Below are 24,155 nucleotides of genomic sequence, written 5' to 3'. Positions count from 1 at the left end.
TTCTGAAAACAATAGGTTCTTTCCAAAGGGGATCAAGTGGCCCTGGGAGACCCGGCAACAAACCAAAAAGAAGGGCTGTTGCTGTGTCTGTTTACAACTTTTCCAGATGCTGGCAGTACCTGTGGACTTAAAGTGTTTTTTAGAGGATCGCCATGGTTATTGATCACTACTTTATGAACTAAACAGCATTTTCCAGAAAAAGGGGGTTTAACTTGTTACAGAATTGGAGAAGTCTTTGCAAAGGACTGATTTAAGCCCTTCTACCCAACACCTTCCCCTGTGTAGATTTGCATACAGCTAAATCTAAAATATTCTGCTAAAGACTATTGGATGTATGGTTGATGGGCTGAAACCTTTGGTTAAATTTCCTTTTGGTGGAAACATCTTGTGGTAGGTACAGATAATCCAACAAGAGTCCCCATTTCTTTGAGCTTAAAAAGGACACTGTCGAGTAGGTAGGAGGAAACCTGGCAGAGCCCCTTATTTTTGGCCTAAAAGGACTGAGCACCAAGATGTCTTTTGAAGTTTTAAACTAAGAGGTTTCCAGTGCAATACAGTATATACAAGTGAAGTTTTTACCTCAGTTTTGCAATGGACTGCAAACTATACTTATTACACCACTACACCTTCTCTCAAGCCTGCCAGGGCCTCCATTTATGTATGTGGCTTACAGCTTAAAGTCAGTAGTTGGACTACTATATGAACTGTTACTATCATGTTTTATACCGGTCGTAAATGCACTCCCCAAACTACAGGAAAGCGGTATGTTTATTTTTTAAACCAGCTTTTAATTTTCTTAGTATTATTTATTGTAGATGCAACTGTTTTTATTCTGTTGGGGGGGCTTGGGATTATTGCACTTAACTTTGCAGTTTGAATGAACTGTGTTGAAAAAGTTAATGAAAGTAGTTGGTATTCAGACAAATAGCTGAAAACTAGTGAATGCCAGGTTGTTATCAAGTTTTTATTTGACATTAAGGGTAAAAAGATTTATTTTCTAAATATTTTGGACTTTTTTTTTTGTTTAACTTTTATTAGCTGCTAAGTAAATTGAAGTGTATTTAATGATGTGTTAAGTAAACCCAATTTATGGAAGACAGTAAAGAACAGCCCTCTGTAGTCAGTAAAATTTCACCTTCTAAAGAATATATTTTGAACTAGTTTTATGAACTCTGTTAAAATTCTGACCCATTACTTGCCGATTTATAAAAAGCCAGTTTTATTTCAAGGCATTGTCTCTGGAAAAAAAAATTCCCTTAATTCTTAAATGTCATTAAATGTAGAAAGAAAAACTAAATGTTATTAAGGAATATTAAGAAATTAGTTTTTTAAACTATTAAGATTTTAAAAACTTTCCTGTAAAGTTGCTTTTAATAAGTATCAAATTTTCTGTATGATCATGTAAAAATCATAATTTTGTGCAAAGCAGAGGAAAAATAAATTCTTAATTTTGTTTAGACTTAACCTAAAATGACATAAGTTTTAAATATATAGATTTTAGAGTTACATATTGTACAATGATGATAGGTTTTTCTAATTTTTATTTTTCAACTGAATGGAGACTTTATTTGGGAAAGTGTTTTTAATTGTTAAACTGGTATTTAGTTTGAGAATGGCTCTGTTTACTTTTGTTTAGACTACTAAAATGTGATTTACATGTTTTGATTGGATTAGCCTGCAATTTTCTCATCATAGCATGAGATGGCAGAGAATATCTACTTCCAGCATACATTTAAGGTTTGGTTTATAGGAATTAATTTGAGAATCAAAATGCAGGAATTTTAAAACTAAAAATTAAGATGTTAAAGTACATAATGGGTTATGTTTTGTACTTATCTCTGTCAGAAACTCTTACTTTACTATTTGTTCTCCCAGCAGTTTTTGGTTTAATTTCTAATGTGTCTAATTTGTGTAGGCGTCGACCAGAAGATTATGATATTCATAACAGCAGAAAGAAACCAAGGATTGACTATCCCCCTGAGTTTCACCAGAGACCAGGTTAATATTTTATAATCCTGCAGATATTTGATTTCAAATTATTGGAAAAAAAATAAAATAAAAAAATTATAAACAACCCTCACAATCCTGCAGTTTTAAAAGTGAAAAAAATTCAGGACCTGACTATTTAAATCTTGGGAAATTTTAGTAGTTCTCATTAGTGTAATTCTTCCCTTTTTGTCCAGTCTATTCCAGTGTAGCTCATCATATCCTATTACCTGAAATTGCCAATTTTGCAAAAATGGAAACTTATCTGCACATGTGTTTAAGATTAAATGTAGTTATGAAAAGCAATTACCTTATATTCTATCAGGCTTTTTCATAAAAATCTTTATGTCTTTGGAGAGGAATGGGAAATATTTGATACGTAATCTCTAAATGTAGCTTTTCAATTAATCTATCCCTTACTGGAGTTTGAGAGAGCAAACTATATTCAAGAAGGGATATCATGTATTTAGAACAGAGTCAGTGATGCACTTGTGAAACTTAGGCAGTTAGGAGATTGATGTTAGTGATCGTTGTAGCACTATTATGTAACAGGTGGCTTGATTAGCCTCATTCTTCCAAAATAGGATGTCCTGTTGTAGAAAGTGAAAATAGTTTTTCCCCAGTAACATGACCACTCAAATGTTTCTACATTTTAATTTGTTGGGTCCTTACTAAAAGAAGCAGGGGAAGGAATATTTTTCTAATCACCATCGATTTTTCATTTTCAGTGTATACATCTTCATTTTTGCAACTTTTGCAATTTTTTCCCTCCCCCTTAAGTTTACATTTTAAAAAGCTTACTGGTTTACTTGGTAAGGCCTACATATACCCAAGCTGGAAAGTAAACATTTAAGGAAGTCCTGTCATACTGTGTTCAAGATAGTTCCTGTGCCCTTACCTTCTCTGTGATGCAGAATGAAGAAATTTTCTGATTAGCAAGATTTGGACTGTGAACGTAGAAGATACGTATATGAAAGCTTCTCTAGCAGTTTACAATTCTATGATATAATTAGTTATTTTCTAGATTATCATGTAATCTGAGAAGAAAATTTGAAAATGGGATAATAGTAACATCACTTAAAGTACATATTTCATGGAAAGAATTGAAACGAGTGGTAAGGAAGGTTTAATTATAATGCCATAATAGAAAAATATAAATTTGATTTACTAAAATGCTTGATGTTTGAACAGGGTATTTAAAGGATCCACGATACCAGGAAGTAGACAGGTAAGTCGGGTTCACTCTTGCCTAGCTTTGAATTACATTCTTGGAACTAGTTTATGAATTACCTGAATTTAGTTTCACAAATCTTATTCCCAACAGACGATTTTCAGGAGTTCGCCGAGATGTGTTTTTAAATGGGGTAAGCATTTCATTTTATCTATTTAATGTAGATAAAATCAGGCTCTGATTTATTTTGCAGTTCTGTGATAATTTTTAATTATATTGACATTATCATCTTTCATTTTAGTCCTACAATGATTATGTGAGGGAATTTCATAACATGGGACCACCACCACCTTGGCAAGGAATGGTTTGTATTATTCTATTTTTATAAGTTACATAACTTCATTTACCGTTCTAATATTTCAGGTGCTTACTCAGAATATGATTGTTATAGTTGCTCATTAAAGAGACTTAAACTGGCTGGGCACTGTGGCTCACACCTGCAATCCTAGCACTTTGGGAGGCTGAGGCGGGCAGATGACCTGAGGTCAAGAGTTCGAGACCAGCCTGGCCAACATGGTGAAACCTCGTCTCTACTAAAAATACAAAAATCATTAGCTGGGTGTGGTGGCGCGTGCCCATAGTCCCAGCTACTCAGGGAGGCTGAGGCAGGAGAATTGCTTGCAATCCAGGAGGCAGAGGTTGTAGTGAGCTGAGACAGTGCCACTGCACTCCAGCCTGGGCAACAGAGGGAGACTCCATCTCAAAAAGACTTAAAATACAGATTTTTGGTGATAAATAATTGTATGCTGTCTTTCAAACTAAAGACCAAAAGCTCATTTGTGTTAATAGTACAGGCTTCAGAACTGTAATAGCGTATTATGGTAGTGATTAGTAGTGCAAAATCTGCTTGGGTTCAGATATATTTCTTTTTCTTCCCATCTCTGTGACCTTGGGTAAATTTCTTAATACAACTCTTAGTTTTCCTCATGTGTAAAATTCCGTAGTTGGCTTATCAAATATAATATTTAGTACTTACTCTGTGGAAGGCACTGTGCTTGTTCTGATTATGTCATGGTGAATGAAATTGACATCGTGATTGTCCTGGTATAGCTTAACATTTAATGTAGTAGTGTCATTCTCATTGTCAAGAAGATAAATTTACAAAGTACATGTTAAGTTTAGCATAGTGCCTGATCTAATATTCACTAAATTTTCTGTGTAAAATAAGATTAATTAAACTCTGATTATTCCTGCTTTTTAACTATTTCCTTTAAGAAAACTTGTCTTCTTAGAGTATATTTTAAGATATTGAAGATAGCTGAAGCATTAATTTTCAAGAAATAAAAACCTGGAAGTTTAGCTTCTACTGTTTTCTTACATTTTAATTTATCTCTTTATTTTAAATGCTATATGTTACATAGCCTCTTCATCTGACTTTTGTGTCTCTTTAAGGTATACAGTTTTATACTATTGTATGTAGATGATTATGAGACTTTTTCCCTTTATATTCTGGGAAATTTAAAAAATTTAATATGTGATCTTGATAGTAACTGTGAAAGTAATCTTTAATTTACCCTCTATTCATTTTTTAATGGCATTTAAAAGTTAATTTGCTCCTGGATTTTTTTTTTTTTTTTTTTTTTAAGAGACAGGGTATCATTTGGTCTCCCAGGCTGGAATGCAGTGGTGTGATCATAGCTCTGTGCAGTCTTGAACTCATGGGCACAAGTGGTCCTGCTGCCTCAGTTTCCTGAGTAGGTGGGACTACAGCACATGCCACTGTGCCTGGCTAATTTTTTATAGAGACAGGATCTCACTCTGTTTCCCAAGTTAGTCTCCAACTCCTGGCTTAAGGGATTCTTTTCCCTCAGCCTCCCAAAGCATTGGGATGTGGGCATGAGCCACCACACCGGGCCTGTTGAAGTTTTTAAGAGTAGATACATACAAAGTGGTTAACCAGTTTACCAGTTGTAGAACTTAGGATGCCTGATGCCATATGTCTGCTTCACCACTTAACAGTAGTGTGACTATAAGCAGGTTGCTTAACTCCTTGTTGCCTCAGTTTTCCCTTTTGTAAACTGGGAAAATAGTATTTATCTCATAAGGTTGTGAGAATTAAATGAGACTAGTAAAGTGCTTAGAACAATGCCTGGCTCACAGTAAACACCATGTGAGGGTTTGCTATTTCCCTTAGTATTTATATGATAGGAGTAGAAAAGTAGAAACATGTTGTATCTTAGAAGATGTGTAATTTTCAACAAACAAAAAGGATATTTTGAAACACCTTAATGCCATAAAATAAATGTCTAGTACAGATTCACTTTTTTGGGATTGGCATTTTGGATGAAGGTTTCTAAGAATGGCTTGTTTACAAGGGTATTTGGTAGATTCTTAATGGGAATGGTTTTCCTTTTTTAGCCCCCTTACCCAGGAATGGAACAACCTCCACACCATCCTTACTATCAGCACCATGCTCCACCTCCTCAAGCTCATCCCCCTTACTCAGGACATCATCCAGTACCACATGAAGCAAGATACAGAGATAAACGAGTAGTAAGTGCACAAGGAGGCAAAGGTGTGAGGGAACTACTTAGAATTCTGTAGGTAATTTAAATATGGGGAGACCACAGTGTGGTGAATGACAGACCATTGCATATTCTTAAACTGCAGACTATTTTGGAGTAATTCCTAGTTTGTTTTTATTAAAAATGCCTGATTATGCCCCTTTGGATTATATAGGTAGAATATATTTATTTTACTGATCAGATCACAAACTGCTTAAGGCAAACACCTACAAATAGAACCCCTTTTAGGCAGTACCTAGGCTATGTTCTTTCCATATTGAGACCTTAATTATGCTGTGTAATTAATATTGTTAATAGGTATTTCTGAACTTTTTGTGTATTCTGATTCAATTTTTGTAGGATAGATAGTGTATATTAAGTTAGCTGGTAAGCTGTAATCTCATTTAGTCATTTGTTTTTATTTTTACCAAGTGTTAAAGCTAGTAACTAATGAATTGTTTTACCTCTGGTTATTGTGATGTTAACAAAGAATAACCGGATGTTACGATATGTAGCAGGTATGTCCTTTATTCATTGATTCTGTTAATTATTTGATAAGATTGATGTGAAAGCTTTTTTTGATGGCTTCAAAACAGGACCAATGAAAAAAAGACTCTAGTTTGAGTTGTCTGGGTTTTTAACTAGTGGGGCTGAGTTTATTAAATGCTTTTTTTTTTTTCCCCTAATAGTACTTTTATTTTAAAAAGTGGAATTGTCTTCTGGCAGGTGTTGGAAGCATAATTCATATGCATATAAGATTGATAGCCTTAGAGAGGTAGTTTTGTTGTTAAACTAAGTAAGATATGCAAGTTAGAATTTTTTTTCCACTCTCTACTTATGGTGATGAGTGTGTATGGGGCCAAATAAAGATATTTTTATTTTCCAGCTTAAGATGACGAGTGGGCCTATTTGTGAGAATCAGAGTAGCTTTCTGGCCTTTGAGACATTTTTATGTGTTGTCAGTAATTTCCTTATCCTCATAAAGATAGTAATTTTCTCTAAATCAAGTCATATCATGACCTTTAACATTGTGTAAAATAATTTGAGGGTACTAGTTAACTGATTCACAAACTTTAGTAGTTTATTTTCAGTTAGGCATACAAGAAAGAAATACACAGTCTATCTATAATGAAATCTTAGTTAACTAGATGGGTTGTGGTGTCTTAAAAATTCCCATAACTGATCACATGACTTTTAAAATAGGAAGTCTAAGATTTTTTTTAATTTGTTTTTCTGAACTGTATTTATCCTTTTTAACAAGTTCTATTTTATGGATCTTTATGTAGTGATTTTTTGGTTAGTATACATATTCTCTGCTTATATAATCACATATATAAAAGGTAATGTGGGATTGTGTTTTCGAATCCTATTTCAGCTAAATTTTGAGAAAAGACCAAAATCAGTAAGACGAGCTGAGAACTAAGAGCAGGAAGTTTAAAGTAGAGCAGAGGCCAAGTTTAGGAGCAGCCACAACTTTTCTTGCACATCACTTAGTTGTAACAATTTAGTTTGAAAGAAAATCTGGAACATAATACTCTCAGTTTGTAAAATTGAAGTTGGTAGAATTGGAGGAAAAAATGTCGAGCTAGCCTGTGCCAGAAAAACATTGATGACATTTAGCATAATTGGCAGTATATATAGATAATAGTTGAAAGTCATCACTAATTTCTTTGGCCTAAATCTTATTGTGAAAGGATCAGATGGAAAAGTCATTAAAGTTAAGTAGAAAACTGCATAAAGAGATTTGAGTAATCTGTTGTAGATGTCTAATGAGACATCATCCTTTTTCTAAACCATGTCAGCATATTAACCTTCTGTGAATTAATTTATTATTGCATTTCCTTAGATTGTTCTCTCCGCCAATTATAATATAGAGACTTTTTTCTTTTTTTGTATTTTAAAATTGTTTATATAAATTTTTTTTTCCAAATCAGGGATCCACTTATACTATTTGCATTTTTGACGTACCTAACACATTTCTTCCCTTTTCTAGCATGATTATGATATGAGGGTGGATGATTTCCTTCGTCGCACACAAGCTGTTGTCAGTGGCCGGAGAAGTAGACCCCGTGAAAGAGATCGGGAACGAGAGCGAGACCGCCCTAGAGATAATAGACGAGACAGAGAGCGAGATAGAGGACGTGATAGAGAAAGAGAAAGAGAGCGATTATGTGATCGAGACAGAGACCGAGGGGAGAGAGGTCGATATAGAAGATAATGGGCTTTTGGAAGCACTGATTGTTTAAAGATACAAAAAATCTTGTATTTTTTTTTGTGTGTGTTTACAAGTAGTAAATTTATTTTCAGCTGTCTACCTATAAAGTTCATTGTGTAGAAGGATTTATTATGACCCCCTTTGTTCCAAGCATGCAGTATCATAAGAACTGGAAAAACTCAAATCCGCCAAAAATCCACAGTTGACAGTTGAATTGACACTTTTATTGGGGCAGAATGGAACAGTCCAAGAATGTAGATATTGATTCTTTCTCCATAAATGTTCTTATAGTGTGTTCATCCTAGAGTTATTTTTTTGTTTGTTTTTTTCTTTTTGGATCTTGATTGATAACTGCCATGATATTTTGCTTTGATGTGTTTCTACATGTAGTTGCACACGGTTCAGTAAAAATAATGCTGCTATCAAGTATGCAAATGTTGAAGTATGATGGTTTGACTGTATGGCAGTGTTGTAGCAGCCTCTTGTTTTTTTCCCCATTGCCTCTTTTTTAAAAAACTTATAAAGTCACTTTTTATTTTTCCTCAGTCTTCAATGATGAGAGCAATATTAAGAAGACATTGCTATCTAATTTTTAATCTTTTTAAATGAAAAATTCCTATGTTCAGTAGCGTGGTTGATGCTATTTAGCCTTCCCCTCCAAATTGTATACATTGGCTTGGAATGTTCACAACTTGCGTGCGTGGCAGCGGAAGACGATTCCCATATTCTACATTGCTACTGTTTTGTATAAAATAAATTGGTAAAGATTGACAGTTATCTTTTGTATTTTTTTCTTATCCAGTTACTGGTTTGTTTTATTATGCAATAATGGACATAAAAATACTTTTTGTTGAGGAATTTTAGGAACCCCATTTGCCTTTTTTGAGGCACATTTTAGCAGAAATGATTGACCTAGGCCTATTGTATTAAAAACTTCCTTCTATTTCTAACATACACAGAGTAATGTTAGTAGTTAAGTATTTATACACCTGATAACATTTTTGAGTCTACTCAGATCACAGAATCGTTTATTTAGGTTTTGTATTTGTTGTTTTAGTCTTCTGTAAGTGAACTACTTTGTACGTGCTTTCTACTTTACTTCATAAATAGACTTTTAACCCTCTTATATTAGTTCTGTATTTTAAGTTAACTGTCCAGCTCTTCCAGTGGTAACCAGCTATAACATAGAAATAGAGCCGCTCAAGAAAACAATCTATGAAATAATTTTTTGAATCTTGAGTTATACCTGGAGTTTTGGCCTTTGGAATTTGGCCTTTATAAACATTAGGAATATTTGAATGTTTGACTAATTTTTTTATAGTATCAAATTTGCACTGTTTTATATTTATATTGACCTGAAAAGAAGAACACAGGCACTTTACTCTTAAAGGATATTTAAAACTATAGTTTTACTGCATTCATATTCATACCAGCATGTAGTATCTTCCCTGCATTCACACTAGTTTTATTTACAGTGACAAAACTAAAGCCTAAGGATTTGTTTTAAATCTGCATTGTGGTAGAGAGGAAAAAATACTTTTAAGGAAACCTGTGTTCTAGTTTTGTCATTGTCTTTAATTAAACCTGTTGATGATATACGGTAAGTCACTTCATTGGCATTTTGTATTCATCAGTAAGCTAGTCAAGATGATATCTACAGTTTTTTAAGAATTTCTGTAACCAGTTACACAAAACTGGTAGGTAATATTAAAGGTATTTTCCTGAAATAATAATAAATACTGAGCACTTTGTATGCAATAGACACTTTGTGCTTTTATATACAGACTCATTTAAATGGGCTCAGAGAGGCTAGTAAACTTGCCAAAGATCAGAAAGGTAATAATTGATGGGCCAAGATTTTATCTATGTTTTTATTTGGTGTTTCTAAAGCCACCTCATCACTTTTGAAAAAATAGCATATAAATATGCATCATTGAGATGGAGTCTCTGTCGCCCAGGCTAGAGGGCAGTGGCACGATCTCGGCTCACTACAACCTCCGCCTCCCAGGTTCAAGCAGTTCTCCTGTCTCAGACTCCCAAATAGCTAAGACTACAGGTGCTCACCACCACACCCGGCTATTTTTGTAATTTTAGTAGAGACAGGGTTCCACCATGTTGGCCAGGCTCGACTTGAACTCTACCTCAAGTGACCCACCCACCACAACCTCCCAAAGTGTTGAGATTACAGGCGTGAGCCACTGCACCTGGCCTGAGATTTTTAAACATTAATATTTCCTTCAGGCTTAATTTGCAGCAGAGGGTTTTTCTAAAGTGCCATCCAGTTAGATGTTAAGTTATGCTTTGTGTGTTGAGTGTTAAAGAGCTTAGTATTGAGTCAATCTATTTTAAAAAGCCATCAAGTTTTTACCAGGTGTCTGGCGTTACTCTTAGTTGTGTTGGCTCATGTAATCATCACTGTTTTATCCTTTCCTGACTTTTTTTTTTAAATAAAGTTACAGGAACATTGTATAAAAAATGCAAGATACAGGAGAGTATATAAAAATCAGAATTTTTTATTTAATCGTACACATTTATGACAGCTTTTTGTCACCATGGGAGACATGGTTTCTTTCATGTACTGTACAGTGCTGTGATTCTAAAAATCTACATTAGTATGATGTGTTCAGGTGAAAAACAGAAAATTCAGTCATTCAGAGTTTAGAAATCCAGTCAAGGATTTTATTGGCTGGAGTAATAGTTCAAAGGAGTAACAATTCAAGCATGTAATTTTTGGATTTGATTTCCCCCATAATGGCTTTTTATCAAGCATGGTCTAATTTTTTAGAAAATGGCCATTATCTCCAAGCTTCCATTATCCATGTAGTTTCAGTGGCAGGAGAGAGACCATTTTCCTCCCAGTGTCCATGACAATTCCCCCAAAGGACTGAACAGCCATGTTGGTCCTGGAGCAAGCCCTAAACCAATCTGTATTTCCAGGGAAATGGGGTCCTTTGACTCCCAGCATGGGAAGCAAGAGAGGCAGATGATATGGTCACCTCTGTGAGGATTACATCAGGAAGGACAGTTTCCAAAACACATGGACAGAGAAAATCTAGCAGATGTCCATTAAATCAGGATCTCATACAAGTTATAACACTTGAATGTCTGACTTTTCAGAGTATTGGCCTCTTGCCCGTGGAGATACCTACAGTATTCTGCTGTAGAATGTCGTGGTCTTTCTGAGGGTCACGTACATCCTGTCTTGTTATAATGTTAAACATTGAGTCCTCAGGCATGTCAGGGGTATGGAATTGAAAGGAAGAAGGAACTGTTGCCAGCACTTAACTGACCAAGCTAGTTCCCTGACCCAATGTAAAGGTGACTGTGACACACATGGATAATTTTATCCTGATGTTTTAAGATTTTGTTATTTGGATAGGAAACATTCCAAATGCAGTTTGAAACATACTAACATTGAAGCACATAGAAAAGAACTGGCTCAAGTTTAGTCCGCAAGTTCCTTATAGTAGGAATAGGAATCCTTAGAGTATAAGCAATCCATGCATAGTATTCTGTTATCTATCATATGGATCATTTAATCTCTAATTTTTTGGGGTGGGGATTCTCTTGTTTCTAAATCTTACACTTTTTCTTTCCCTTTCAGTTTCTTCCGTGTCTTAAATGTAGATTATTGACTAGAGATTTGAAAGATAGTAAAAAAATAATAGCTCTGAAAAGCTAAGGAATATACAACATAAAAAAATGTCAGGCTGGGTGCAGTGGCTCACGCCTGTAATCCCAACACTTTGGGAGGCTGAGGTGAGTGGATCACCTGAGGTCAGGCATTCAAGACCAGCCTGGCCAACATGGTGACACCACTCCTGTACTAAAAATACAAAAATTAGTGAGTCATGGTGGTGCATGCCTGTAATCCCACCTACTCGCGAGGCTGAGGCAGGAAAATCGCTTGAACCCAGGAGGCAGATGTTGCAGTGAGCCAAAATTGTGCCATTGCCCTCCAGCCTGGGCGACAAAGTCGTCCTTAAAAAAAAAAGAAAAAAAAAAAGTTATGGCAACAAAAATATACATTGGGAAGAGGGTAAAAATCTGGAATAATTCTATATGATCTGTGTTGTTGCTAGCTTAAAATAGTGTATTAGAACTATAACATGTTTTATGTAAGCCCATGGTAACCACAAAGCAAAAAATTACAGCAGATACACAAACAACGATAAAGGACAAAGCTTATTAGCACTACAGAAAATTACCATATCACAAAGGTAAACAGAGGAAGAAATGAACAAAGAATCTACAAAACAAAACAATTTTAAAATGGCAAAATAAGTCTTTACCTGTCAGTAATAACCTTGATTGTAAATGAATTAAATTATCCAATAAACAGTGATTGAATGGATTAAAAAACAATATAACTACGGGCTGCCTAAAAGAGACGCACTTCAGCTTCCAGAACACACAAAAGTTGAAAGTATAAGAATGGAAAAATATATTCCATACAAATAGTAACCAAAAGAGAGCAGGTGTGGCATAATGTACAATAGATAAAAGAAACTTCAAGGTAAAAACTGTTACAAAAACAAAGATGGTCATTAATGATAAAGTGGCCAATTCATCAAGATGACATAAGAATTATATATGCACCCAACAACAGAGCACCTAAATAGATATAGAAAGTATTGGCCAGGCGCGAAGGCTCATTCCTGTAATCTCAACACTTTGGGAGGCCGAGGCAGACAGATCACCTGAGGTGAGGAGTTCGAGACCAGCCTGACCAACATGGCAAAACCCCATCTCTACTAAAAACAAAAATTAGCTGGGCTTGGTGGTGGGCACCTGTAACTACTCAGGAGGCTAAGACAGGAGAATCTCTTAAACCCGGGATGCGGAGGTTGCAGTGAGCTGAGATCACACCATTGCACTCCAGCCTGGGCAGCAGTGAGACTCCATCTCAAAATAATAATTTAATGTACATGAAGAAAAAAAATAGATAGCAATACTATAATATTCAGTGATCTTAATAGCCCGCATTAAACACTGAATAGCTCAACTAAACGGAAAATTAAGCAAATACTGGATTTGAACTGCATTCTACACCAAATGAACCTAACAGACATATAGAACTTACAATCCAAGAGCAGCAGAGTATACATTTCTTTTCTAGTGCACATACCACATTATGCCTCAAAAAGCTAGAAAAAGAACTAAAGCCAAAGTTAGCAAAAGGAGGAAAATAATACAAATCAGTAAAATAGAGAACAGAAACACAGAAAAAATAAAAGCCAAAAAGTAATCTTTGAAAAAATAAGATCAGCAAAACACTAGCTAGACTATGACAAAAAGAGGGAAGACTCAAATAAATAAAACAAGAAAATGGAGACATTACACCAGATGCCTCAGAAGTAAAGTATTATGAAGGCCTATTATAAATATATGCAACAGGCCGGGCGTGGTGGCTCACGCCTGTAATCCCAGCACTGGGAGGCCCAGGCGGGTGGATCATGAGGTCAGGAGATCGAGACTGTCCTGGCTAACACGGTGAAACCCCGTCTCTACTAAAAGATACGAAAGATTAGCCGGACGTGGTGGCAGGCGCCTGTAGTCCCAGCTCCTTGGGAGGCTGAGGCGGGAGAATGGTGTGAACCCGGGAGGTGGAGCTTGCAGTGAGCCGAGATCATGCCACTCCAGCCTGGGGACAGAGCAAGACTCTGTCTCAAAATAAATAAAATAAATAAATAAATAAATGCAACAAATTAGATAATCTAGAAAAAAAATGATAAATTCCTAGAAAAATATAACCTACGAAGATTGAGTTAGGAAGTAGTAGAAAACTTGAACCAATCCTTGACAAATCAGTTGAAGAAGTCATTAAAACCCTTCCAACCAAGAATAGCCCAGGACCAGAAGGTTTCATGGCCAAATTATACCAAATGTTCAAAAAAGAATTTTTATCAATACTTCTTAAACTCTGTCAAAAAATAGAAATAGAGAAGATACTTCCAAACATTTTATGGCATCAGAATCCCCTTCATGTCCAAGGCAGACAAAGACACTGTAAGAAAAGATAGCTATAGGACAATATTTCTAATGAATATTTATACAAAATTCTTTAATAAAATATTAACAAACAACTAAACCACACATCAAAAAGGACGTACATCATGAGCAAGTGAGGTTTAACCCTGGCATGCAAGACTGGTTTATCATATACAAACCAATGTGACACATGAATTATCAGAATGAAAGATTAAAAACCACATGTTCCTTTCAAATGATGCAGGAAAAGAAGTTAATAAAGTTCTGCATCTTTCCCAATAAAGACTTTCAGGTATAGAAGTAAAGTTTCTCAAAATAATAAAAGTCATTTATAAAAAACACACACAGGTAATATATCAGTGGAGAATGACTGAAAGTTTTTCCAGTAAGATCTGGTATAAGGTGAGGATTCTCACGCTAATCACTTCTATTAAACATTGTACTTGAAATATTAGCAAGAGCAATTAAATAAGTGAAATAAAGGACATCTAAATCAGAGGTAAAACTATCCCTATTTGCAGATGATATGATCCTATATGTTGAAAATGCTTAAAGATGCTTAAAAAACACTGTTGGAGTAAATCAGAAAACTTGCAGGATACCAAATCAACAGAGAAACAAAAGTAACATTTCTATAGACAAATAATCACCTAGCTAAAAAAGGAATCAAGAAAACAACCCCATTTATAACAGCACACACAAAAACAAAAGAATACATTTAACCAAGAAGGTAAAAGATTTGTACAAGGAAAACTACAAAATACAGATGAAAGAAATTGAAGACACAAATAAATGGAATGATATATCTTATTTATTGATAGGATTAATATTTTTTAAATGTCCATACTACACAGGGCAACACATGGATTCAACACTATCTGTACCAAAAGTTTAATGGCGTTTTTTACAGAAATAGGAACAAAAATCCTAAAATTTTTATGGAACCTCACATATACATATAGACAAACGCACACACACAAACTGAACAGCTAAAGAAATACTGAGAAAGATAAAGTTGGGGACATCATACTTCCTGATTTAAACTTATGTTACAAAGGTGTAATAAACAGAATTATACTGGTAACAAACAGAAACATGGACTAATGGAAGACAATAGAAAGCACAGAAATAAATGCAACATATATGGTCAACTAAATTTTGAGCAGGGCACCAAGTGGACACGAAAGGGAAAATATAGTCTCCAATAAACAGCGCTAGGAAAACTGTATTTCTACCTGCAAAAGAATGAAAATGAACTCTTATCTCACACTATACATGTGAGATACGCAACAAAAATCAACTCAAAATGAATAAAACACCTAAATGTAAGACCTGAAGCCATAAAACTCCTAGAGGAAAACATAAGGGAAAATCTCTTCAACATTGGCCTTGGCAGTGATTTTTTGGATATCATACTAATAGTTCAGATTACAAAAGCAAAATATATAAATGGGATTACATCAAATTAAAATGTTTCTTCACAGCAAAGGAAACAGTCAACAAAATAAAAACGCAGCCTCCAGACTGGGAAAAATATTTGCAAATTACATATCTGATAAGGGATTAATACTCCAAATTTGTAAAGAACTCTTATAACTCAATACCAAAAAAAAAAAAAGAATAACCCTATTAAAAAATGGGGAAAGAACCCGACCAGAAATTTCTCTAAAGGAAACAAAAGTAGCCAATAGGCATATTAAAAATTGCTCAGCATCACTAATCATCAGGGAAATACAAATGAAACCACTATGAGATATCATCTCATATCCATAAGAATAGCTGTTATCAAAAAGACAAGAAACAAAAAATGCTGGTGAGAGTGTGGAGAAAATAGTGAACCCTAGTTCGCTATTTGTAAGAGTGCAGAATGGTGCAATCATTATGAAAAACAGTACGGAGGTTCCTAAAGAAATTAAAAATAGAACTACCATGTGACTCAGCAATCTCTCTTATGGGTATAAAACAAAAAATGAAAATCACCACTTTGTAAAGACAGCTGCACTCCCATGTTCATTGCAACAGTATTCACAATAGCCAAGATAGGGAAACAACTTGTGTCCTTTGACTGATGAGTGGATTTAAAAATGTGTGTGTGTATATATATATTTATATATATATGTATGTATTTGTGTGTGTGTGTGTGTGTAATATTATTCAGCCTTAAAAAGATGGAGATGTTAACATTTGCCACCACACAGATGGACAGAGAGGACTTCATGCTAGGATAAATAAGCCGGAGATAGAAACAAAAATACTGCATGATTTCCCTTACATGTGGAACATATATTTTTAAAAAGATCTCAGATACACAGAGAACAAAACAGTGGTCGCCACCAACAGGGGTGGTGGGCGGTGAGAGGAAATGGGAAGATGTAGGTCAAAGTATACAAATTAGCAAACATGTAGAATGAACAAGTTTAGAGATCTAATGTATAAGATGAGGACTATAGTTAATAAAATTGTATTACGGACTTTTATAAAGTAGATTTGGCCGGGCGCGGTGGCTCAAGCCTGTAATCCCAGCACTTTGGGAGGCCGAGACGGGCGGATCTCGAGGTCAGGAGATCGAGACCATCCTGGCTAACACGTTGAAACCCCGTCTCTACTAAAAAAATACAAAAAACTAGCCGGGCGACGTGGCGGGCGCCTGTAGTCCCAGCTACTCGGGAGGCTGAGGCAGGAGAATGGCGTAAACCCGAGAGGCGGAGCTTGCCGTGAGCTGAGATCCGGCCACTGCACTCCAGCCTGGGCGACAGAGCGAGACTCCGTCTCAAAAAAAAAAAAAAAAAAAAGAAGACCAGTTTCTATAAAATGAGGAATAATATCTAAAGTGTCTGGCACAAATTAGTTAATAGTATTAGTAATATAAACAAAACAGTAATAATGACAAGAGTCAATATTACTCTGGATCACTATGTACTAGAGATATTTCAAGTGTTTTATCTATATTAACTATTTTTTTCCACACACACAACACAATATGAGGTTGGCCTATTATTGTATGAGTAGGCATAGTCATATCTATCAACATTCTTTTTTTTTTTTTTTTAAGACAGGGTCTCCATCTGTTGCCCAGGCTGGGATACAGTGGCATGATTATGACTCACTGCAGCCTTGATCTCGTGGGCTGAAGTGATTCTCCTGCCACAGCCTCCCATGTAGCTGGGACCACAGGCATGTACCACCATACCCAGCTGACTTTTAAACATTTTTTTTCTAGAAACAAGGGCTCATGTTTTTGCCCATGATGGTCTCAAACTCCTGGGCTCAAACCTGCCTCCCGCCTCCCCCTCCCAAAGTGCTGGAATTATACATGTAAGCCATTGCGTCTTGCCTCTTTGAACATTCTAGTCTAGTTTTCTGTCACTTGTTGCCTGAATTCTTGCAAGAACATTCTTACAAAAGTTCTCTTTAGCGTGATTCCCCTTTCTATAGTCCTGCCCCGCTACAATCAACCCAGTTACTAAACCTTGAGATTTTTTTTAAAAAGGAAATCTGATAATATCCCTTTTTTGTTTAACTCTTTTTCACTGTCTTCAGCATGCCCTTAACATATGTTCAAACTCCTATAATTATCTGGCTCTATACTACCTCACCAGCATCATCTGCTTCATTACTCAACCTCTTCCTACAGAACTAAACTTTGGGTCTCTGGGAACTGTCCTTACTTTTCTACCTGCTTTTCTTTATGTTTCTTCCTCTCCCTCTCATCCCTTCACCTTGTTTAGGGCTCACGTTAATTATTAATGACTCAGAGATACTTGCTGTACTCTCCTCTAAATGCTTCGTTAGCATTGTAGTCTTTCCTTAAGATGACACTTTTCATGCAGTTTTTATTACTTGCTTATATTTTATCTTTCACAGTAGAAGATAAGATGTATAGGGTGCAGAAGCCATGTCTACTTTGTTTCTTTGCAAATCTGGCACTTCTGGTATATTTTAGTCACTATATTCTTTAAATGAAAAATTGATTCTTACGTGTTGAATAATAAGACCTTAAGTTAACTGACTGTATTCTCAAAGTCTCCCAGGTATCTCAGGTTATTCTGTAATGGTAATGCAATTCGCATACTTATGATGGTACTGAAAACAAATATACCAGTTTCTAATTGGCAGTTCACTTTCCCCACTTTCCATATGGGTCTCACTATGAGACAAACACTCTGAACGAAGAATACAGTCATTCCCCCTGAAAATGCAAAGCAAACAGAATAAAACAACTAGGAATAGGTTTACCTTAGACAGGGGTTTGACAGGTTTGCAGTAGGGTCCTACAGCAAATTCAAAATTAGGTAAGGGTGGGTGAGGAAATTCCAAACACCAGTAGTTTTGAATGAGCCACATTTCAGCTTTTCCCATGATCTCAGATAATTGTAGTGCATTTTCCTGAAGCGGGGCAGGGGGAAGGCAAAAGAAATAAAATTGTCACATGAATATGCCAGGTAATTTTCTAAAATCATTGGAAATAATGTAGCCAAAATTGTTTATGTCTTGCTAAAGCAAATATAAATGTGCATATTATACATAATTTATATATTTTATAGATGTTGTTCATACATATGTAAATAAAGTGGGTAGACTCTAATGTCACATTAGTATATACATAATCATGAATGATTATTAACACAAGTCACTGTAGAATTAAACATAGATTTGTTTTTCTCTCTAAAATATAAAAGTAACCATTATAAATTTAAAAACTCTTTGTACTCCACCATCACTTAATCCAACCATAGCCATAGCCATGTTTTTCCAGAGTATTCAGTCTAGTTTCTACAATTTAGGAAGCGACATGCAAATGCCATTGGTCCCCGTGGAGATATTTTTAATAGCTCAGCCAGCAGCTCTCCACGGGAACCAATGGTATTTGCATGAACGACATCAGATCTTGATTATTGTAGGTTTGTCATAAGTTTCTTTTTCAAAACTACATCTTTGAAGAACTTCTCAGTGTAACCAGAATATTCCCAAAGAAGTTCTTGCATTAGTGAAAAATATGTTCAAAATATATGTTTTGGAAGTCATGTATCCATTTAGTAATCTGTTGTGTGAGAAAAACCCTGCAAAATAATCTTTAATTACAGGTATAGAATTAACCTCAAATTTAGTAACGGATGTTATGTTGGGATAAACAAGAATAGAAGCTGACAATGTTAGAACAGTCACTTCATGACCTCTCTGCATAAGTTTATCCAGGATTGTCTTTATATTCATCCAATGACTATATTCTGTGGGCCACACCAGCACATTTCCACAACTCCCAGAGCTAGAGTAATAGCTCAGCTGTATCAGTAGAAGAGCTGAAGTCCATTTCATAGCCATCTTGATAAAATACAATGCCTTTTTTAAAATTGTTGTTCCCTCTGCCATTCTTACGTTTTGTTTTTATGCAAGGATAAATCAATCCGGAAGTTAAAATATAATTCTTATCCCTTGAAGTAAATACATTATATAAGTAGTCTGAACATGTCAATGGCAAATGGAAAAACAAAATGTAGATGACCCTGTGTTTACACAAATGTATTTAATGTCTCTTTATGTTTTTAAGTGCTTTCATCCAGCTGAGATCAATGATTTTGCATGAACACGTCATCACATTTATGTAATATATTTTAGACTACTACCAAAAGTAGTGGCAATAGAGAGGCTCTTTTGTCTTCAGTCTCCTTGACACACAACTAGAGATAAAATAATTATATGGATGAATCAGCATTTTTTAGAGTATTTTTATAAAAACACTTTAGTCATGATTTTTTGACATATAATTCACATGCTATGCAATTCACCAATCTAATATATGTATATTAGTCTGTTCTCATGCTGCTGGTAAAGACATATCCAAGACTGGGTAGTTTATAAAGGAAAGAGGTTTAATTGACTCAGTTCCACATGGCTGGGGAGGCCTCACAACCATGGCAACAGGCAAGACAGAGAGCTTGTGCAGGGGAACTCCCATTTATAAAACCATCATATCTCATGTGACTTATTCACTACCACAAGAACAGTATGGAGGAAACGACCCCCATGATTCAATTATCTCCACCTGGCCCCATCCTTGAAACGTGAGGATTATTACAATTCAAGGTGAGATTTGGGTGGAGACATAGCCAAACCATATCAGTGTACAATTGAATGTTTTGTTGTATATTAACAGACTTGTAAAATCAGAAAATAATTTTAGAACAGGTTCATCTCCCGAAAAGAAGTACTTTACCATTCGCTGTCAACCCCCACCCTGTGCAATTTCTGCATCTCTAGAGTCCTAGGCAACCACACACTAATCTACTATCTGTCTCTATTTGTTTTCCTTTTCTGGATATTTCACACTAATGAAATCATACAATATGTGGTCTTTTATGGCTGGCTTTCACTTTTCATAATATTTTAAAGACTCATTCATGTTATTTAAAGTACCAATATTTCATTCATGTTTATTTCCAAATAACGTTGTGTAGTATGGATATACCACATTTTGTTTATTATTCATCAGTTAATGGACATTTGAATTTTTTCCAATTTTTGGCTATCATGAATAATGTTATTTATTAATGTTCATGTACAAGTTTTGTGTAGACATATTTTCATTTCTCTTGGGTATATACCTAGAGATGGAATTGCTGGGTCACATATTAGCTTTATGTTTAACTTTTAAAGACTTACTAGACTGTTTTCCAAAGTGGTCATACCATTTTCCAGTCTCATTAGCAATGTATGAGCATTCCAATTCCTCCACATCCTTGACAACACGTGTTATTAATTGTCAAAACAAACAACATTTGTTTACTAGGCTCTTTCCCTATTGAACTGTTTTGGCACTCTTGTCGAATATCAGTTGACCATTAACATATGGTATATTTCAGGATTCTAAAACCTATTCCATCAATCTATACATCTATCTGTAGGCCTATGCCACATTTTCTTTATTACTGTAGGTTTGCAGTTGACTTCAAAATCAGGACATATAAGTCCCCAACTTTGTTCTTTTTAAGACCGTTTTGTTATTTCTAGGCCCCTTAAATATCTAATATAAATTTTAGGATCATCTTGTCAATTTATGCTATGAAGTCAGCTGTGGTTTTTGTAAGAATTGCATTGAATTTATATATCATTTGGGGCAGTATTGTCATTAATAAAATATTAAGTGTTTCAGTTCAGGAAATACTTAAGATGTGTTTCCAATTAGATGTGTCACAAACGAATGGAAAAACATTCCATGATCATGGATAGGAAAAAGTAATATTGTTAAAATGGTCGGTCATATTGCCCAAAGCAATTTACAGATTCAATGCTATTCCTATCAAAGTACCAATGACATTTTTCACAGAATTAGAAAAAAAATTCTAATATTCATTTGGAACAACAACAAAAAAAGCCCAAATAGAAATAAAGCTGCACACCTAAAACTATCTAATTTTTGATAACACTGACAAAAACAGTGCTGAGATAACTGGCTAGTGATATGTAGATTAAAACTGGACACCTACCTTTCACCATATACAAAAATTGACTCAAGATGGATTAAAGACTTAAGTGTAAAACCTAAAACTAAAACTCTTGAAGCAAACCTAGGAAATACCATTATGGACGTAGGCCCTGGGAAAGACTTCATGACAAAGACTCCAAAAGCAATTGCAACAAAAACAAAAATTGACAATGGGACCAAATTAAACTAAAGAGCTTCTGCACTGCAAAAAAAAAACTATCAACAGAGTAAACAGACAAACAACAGAATGGAAGAAAATATTTGCAAACTAAGCATCTGACAAAGGTTTAATATCCAGAATCTATAAGGAACTTAAACAAATTAACAAAAAACAACCCCCTTAAAAAATGGGCAAAGGACATGAACACACACTTCTCAAGAGAAGAAATACATGTGGCCTAGAAGCATATAAAAATGCTCAGTATCACTAATCATTATGAAAATGCAAATCAAAACCGTAATAAGAGACCATCTCACACCAGTCAGAATGGCTATTATAAAAAGTCAAAAAATAAGAGATGCTGGGGAGATTGCAGAGAAAAGGGAATGCTTATCCAGTGTGGTAGGAATGTAAATCATCTCAGCCACTGTGGAAAGCATTCTGAAGATTTCTCAAAGAGTTGAAAATAGAACTACCATTCAACCCAGCAATCTCACTGGGCACATACCCAAAGAAATATAATTTTTATACTGTAAAATCACATGCTCATGTATGTTCATCGCAGCACTATTCACAACAGCAAAGACATAGAATAAACCTAGATGCCCATCAATGGTGGACTGGATAAAGAAAATGTGGTACATATACACTATGGAACACTATGCAGCCATAAAAAAGAATGAGATCACATCCTTTGCAGCAACACGGATGGAGCTAAAGGCCATTTTCCTAAGCAAATTAACCCAGAAGCAAAAATCAAATACTGCATATTCTCACTTATAAGTGGGAACTAAATATTGAATCCACATGGACACAAAGAAGAGAACAACAGACACTGGGGCCTATTTGAGGGTGGAGGGCCGGAGGAGGGTGAGGATCAAAAACCAATCTGTTGGGTACTATGCATATTACCCGAGTGGCAAAATTATCTGTACACCAAACCACCGCAACACACAATTTACCCATGTAACAAACCTGAGCATGTAACGCTTGAACCTAAAATAAAAGTTGAAAAGAAAAGGAAAAGTGTAGGGCTGCTCCTCCTATGGAGTAGCCATTCTTTATTCCCTTACTTGCACAATACATTTGTTTTCACTTACTGTGTGGACTCACCCCAAATTCTTCCTTGCGCGAGAGCCAAGAACCTTCTCTTGGGGTCTGGATCAGGACCCCTTTCTGGCGAACCATGAAGGGACCATACTGAGGAGATCCCCCAACCCAAAGGAATAGACTGCAGCACCGATTGGCCAACTTTGAATGAATGGGGTGCATTTACCCAGGTAGAGGATGGGACTGGGTTACAGGCCCAACTTAGGGGTGTTAGAGTTTCTCCTAAGACAGAGAGGGTTAAAGATCCCACTTAATAAATGGCAAGGATGCCTTGACCGAACTTGGGTTTGAGGCCCAAGTTAGGAAGGTTAGAGTCCTTCCTAAGATTTAGAGGTTTAGAGGCCCCTCTCTTGATAAAGTCCCTCTTGGCTGAGAACAGGTTTGGTACTATGGGATGTTAACCACTATTCTGTTTGGATTAATCTGTCTTGCACTCTTTGCTGATGGCTGTGGGTGACAGGATTAGGCATGTGCCGGATCAAAAGACATGGGGAGGTTTTTCTCCCTAAAAGCAGAAACTTCAGAGCTGATGGGAGTACTGGAAAAGATCCGTTCACTACTGACAAGGTCCGCCTGAACTTTAGATGCAGTGACACTGCTGTGGGTGGGTCTTCCTCTGGCCTCTCTGAGTGTCTCATCTTCCCCACCTTGCCATAGCCAATGCTTTTCTCCCTTTCTTTTTTCTGTTTTTTTCTGTTACTTGGGGCAACAGTCCACCACTTCATCTTGCCCAAAGACCACATGTTGGAAATGTCCTTGGGAGCTTGACTTTGTAGCCACATGGCGATACTTTCTCTTGGTCTCCGCCTTCCAGGGAACAGTAATTTTGGGGTTCATGTCATAGTTAGCCCTAAAAACTATCTTGTGCAATTAAAAGCCACTGCAAGCTCAAAATTGGCTGCTAAAGGTTCCTTTAGGGAAGGACAATGGAAACCACCCAATGCTGTAGTCAGCAGCTAAGGCTTTGTCTTTTCACAGTGGTGGCCTGGGTTCAGGGTTCAATTCCTGGCTTAGGGAATGAGTGCTTTCTGGGTTGCTATCTGTGTGACCTTTACTATTCATTAATTCTCTTTCCCTCCACGAACCATCTTGAATGTTTTTTCTCTGAGCACCTGGGAGGTTACTTTTGGTAAAATTTAAAAGCCAGAAATATTGGTGATTTGGCATGGCTAACATCTGGTAATCAGAGATTTAAAAGGACTAAAAGTCAGTTTATTCTAGCTCTAACAGCCTAGGACTCCTTGGGAAAAACAGAGGAGGAACCAAAGACCCTCTTTGGAAAAAGATCTCTTTTTTCCTCATGAAACCCCAGGAATTAGAAGTGGATAGATTCCATTCAAAATCTAAGGTTCTGCTCTCTTTACATTGCATTATTTGACAGTTTTGACTTTTGAGGGTATCAGAAATTACTTCACATTATACGCCGGGCGCGGTGGCTCAAGCCTGTAATCCCAGCACTTTGGGAGGCCGAGACG

The 24,155-nt window shown here is 35.9% G+C and overlaps 1 protein-coding gene and 1 long non-coding RNA gene across 6 annotated transcripts in view; one reads left to right on the top strand and one right to left on the bottom strand.

Annotated features, from left to right (window-relative positions):
• YTHDC1 (YTH domain containing 1) overlaps positions 1-8,713 on the top strand; it is a 36,902-nt gene extending 28,189 nt beyond the window's left edge. For 3 of the 5 annotated variants that reach the window (XM_009207009.4, XM_009207008.4, XM_009207010.4), the window contains 6 exons: positions 1,916-1,998; positions 3,178-3,214; positions 3,287-3,350; positions 3,459-3,521; positions 5,576-5,710; positions 7,715-8,713. In XM_009207009.4, coding sequence (XP_009205273.1) covers positions 1,916-1,998; positions 3,178-3,214; positions 3,287-3,350; positions 3,459-3,521; positions 5,576-5,710; positions 7,715-7,939 — 607 coding nt within the window. In that variant the 3' untranslated portion in view covers positions 7,940-8,713. The remainder of the gene's footprint in view (positions 1-1,915; positions 1,999-3,177; positions 3,215-3,286; positions 3,351-3,458; positions 3,522-5,575; positions 5,711-7,714) is intronic. The other 2 variants (XM_003898830.5, XM_003898829.5) reach the window with 1 other exon arrangement.
• LOC116274181 overlaps positions 1-24,155 on the bottom strand; it is a 44,800-nt gene that overhangs the window by 4,348 nt on the left and 16,297 nt on the right. The window contains exon 3 of the long non-coding RNA XR_004182775.1: positions 18,164-18,313. This is a non-coding gene — a long non-coding RNA (uncharacterized LOC116274181). The remainder of the gene's footprint in view (positions 1-18,163; positions 18,314-24,155) is intronic.

The sequence above is a fragment of the Papio anubis genome, chromosome 3, assembly GCF_008728515.1.
Source record: "Papio anubis isolate 15944 chromosome 3, Panubis1.0, whole genome shotgun sequence".
Lineage (NCBI taxonomy): Eukaryota > Metazoa > Chordata > Mammalia > Primates > Cercopithecidae > Papio > Papio anubis.
The sequence above is the reverse complement of the archived record's forward strand: the minus strand, read 5'-3'. Positions and strand labels throughout refer to the sequence as shown.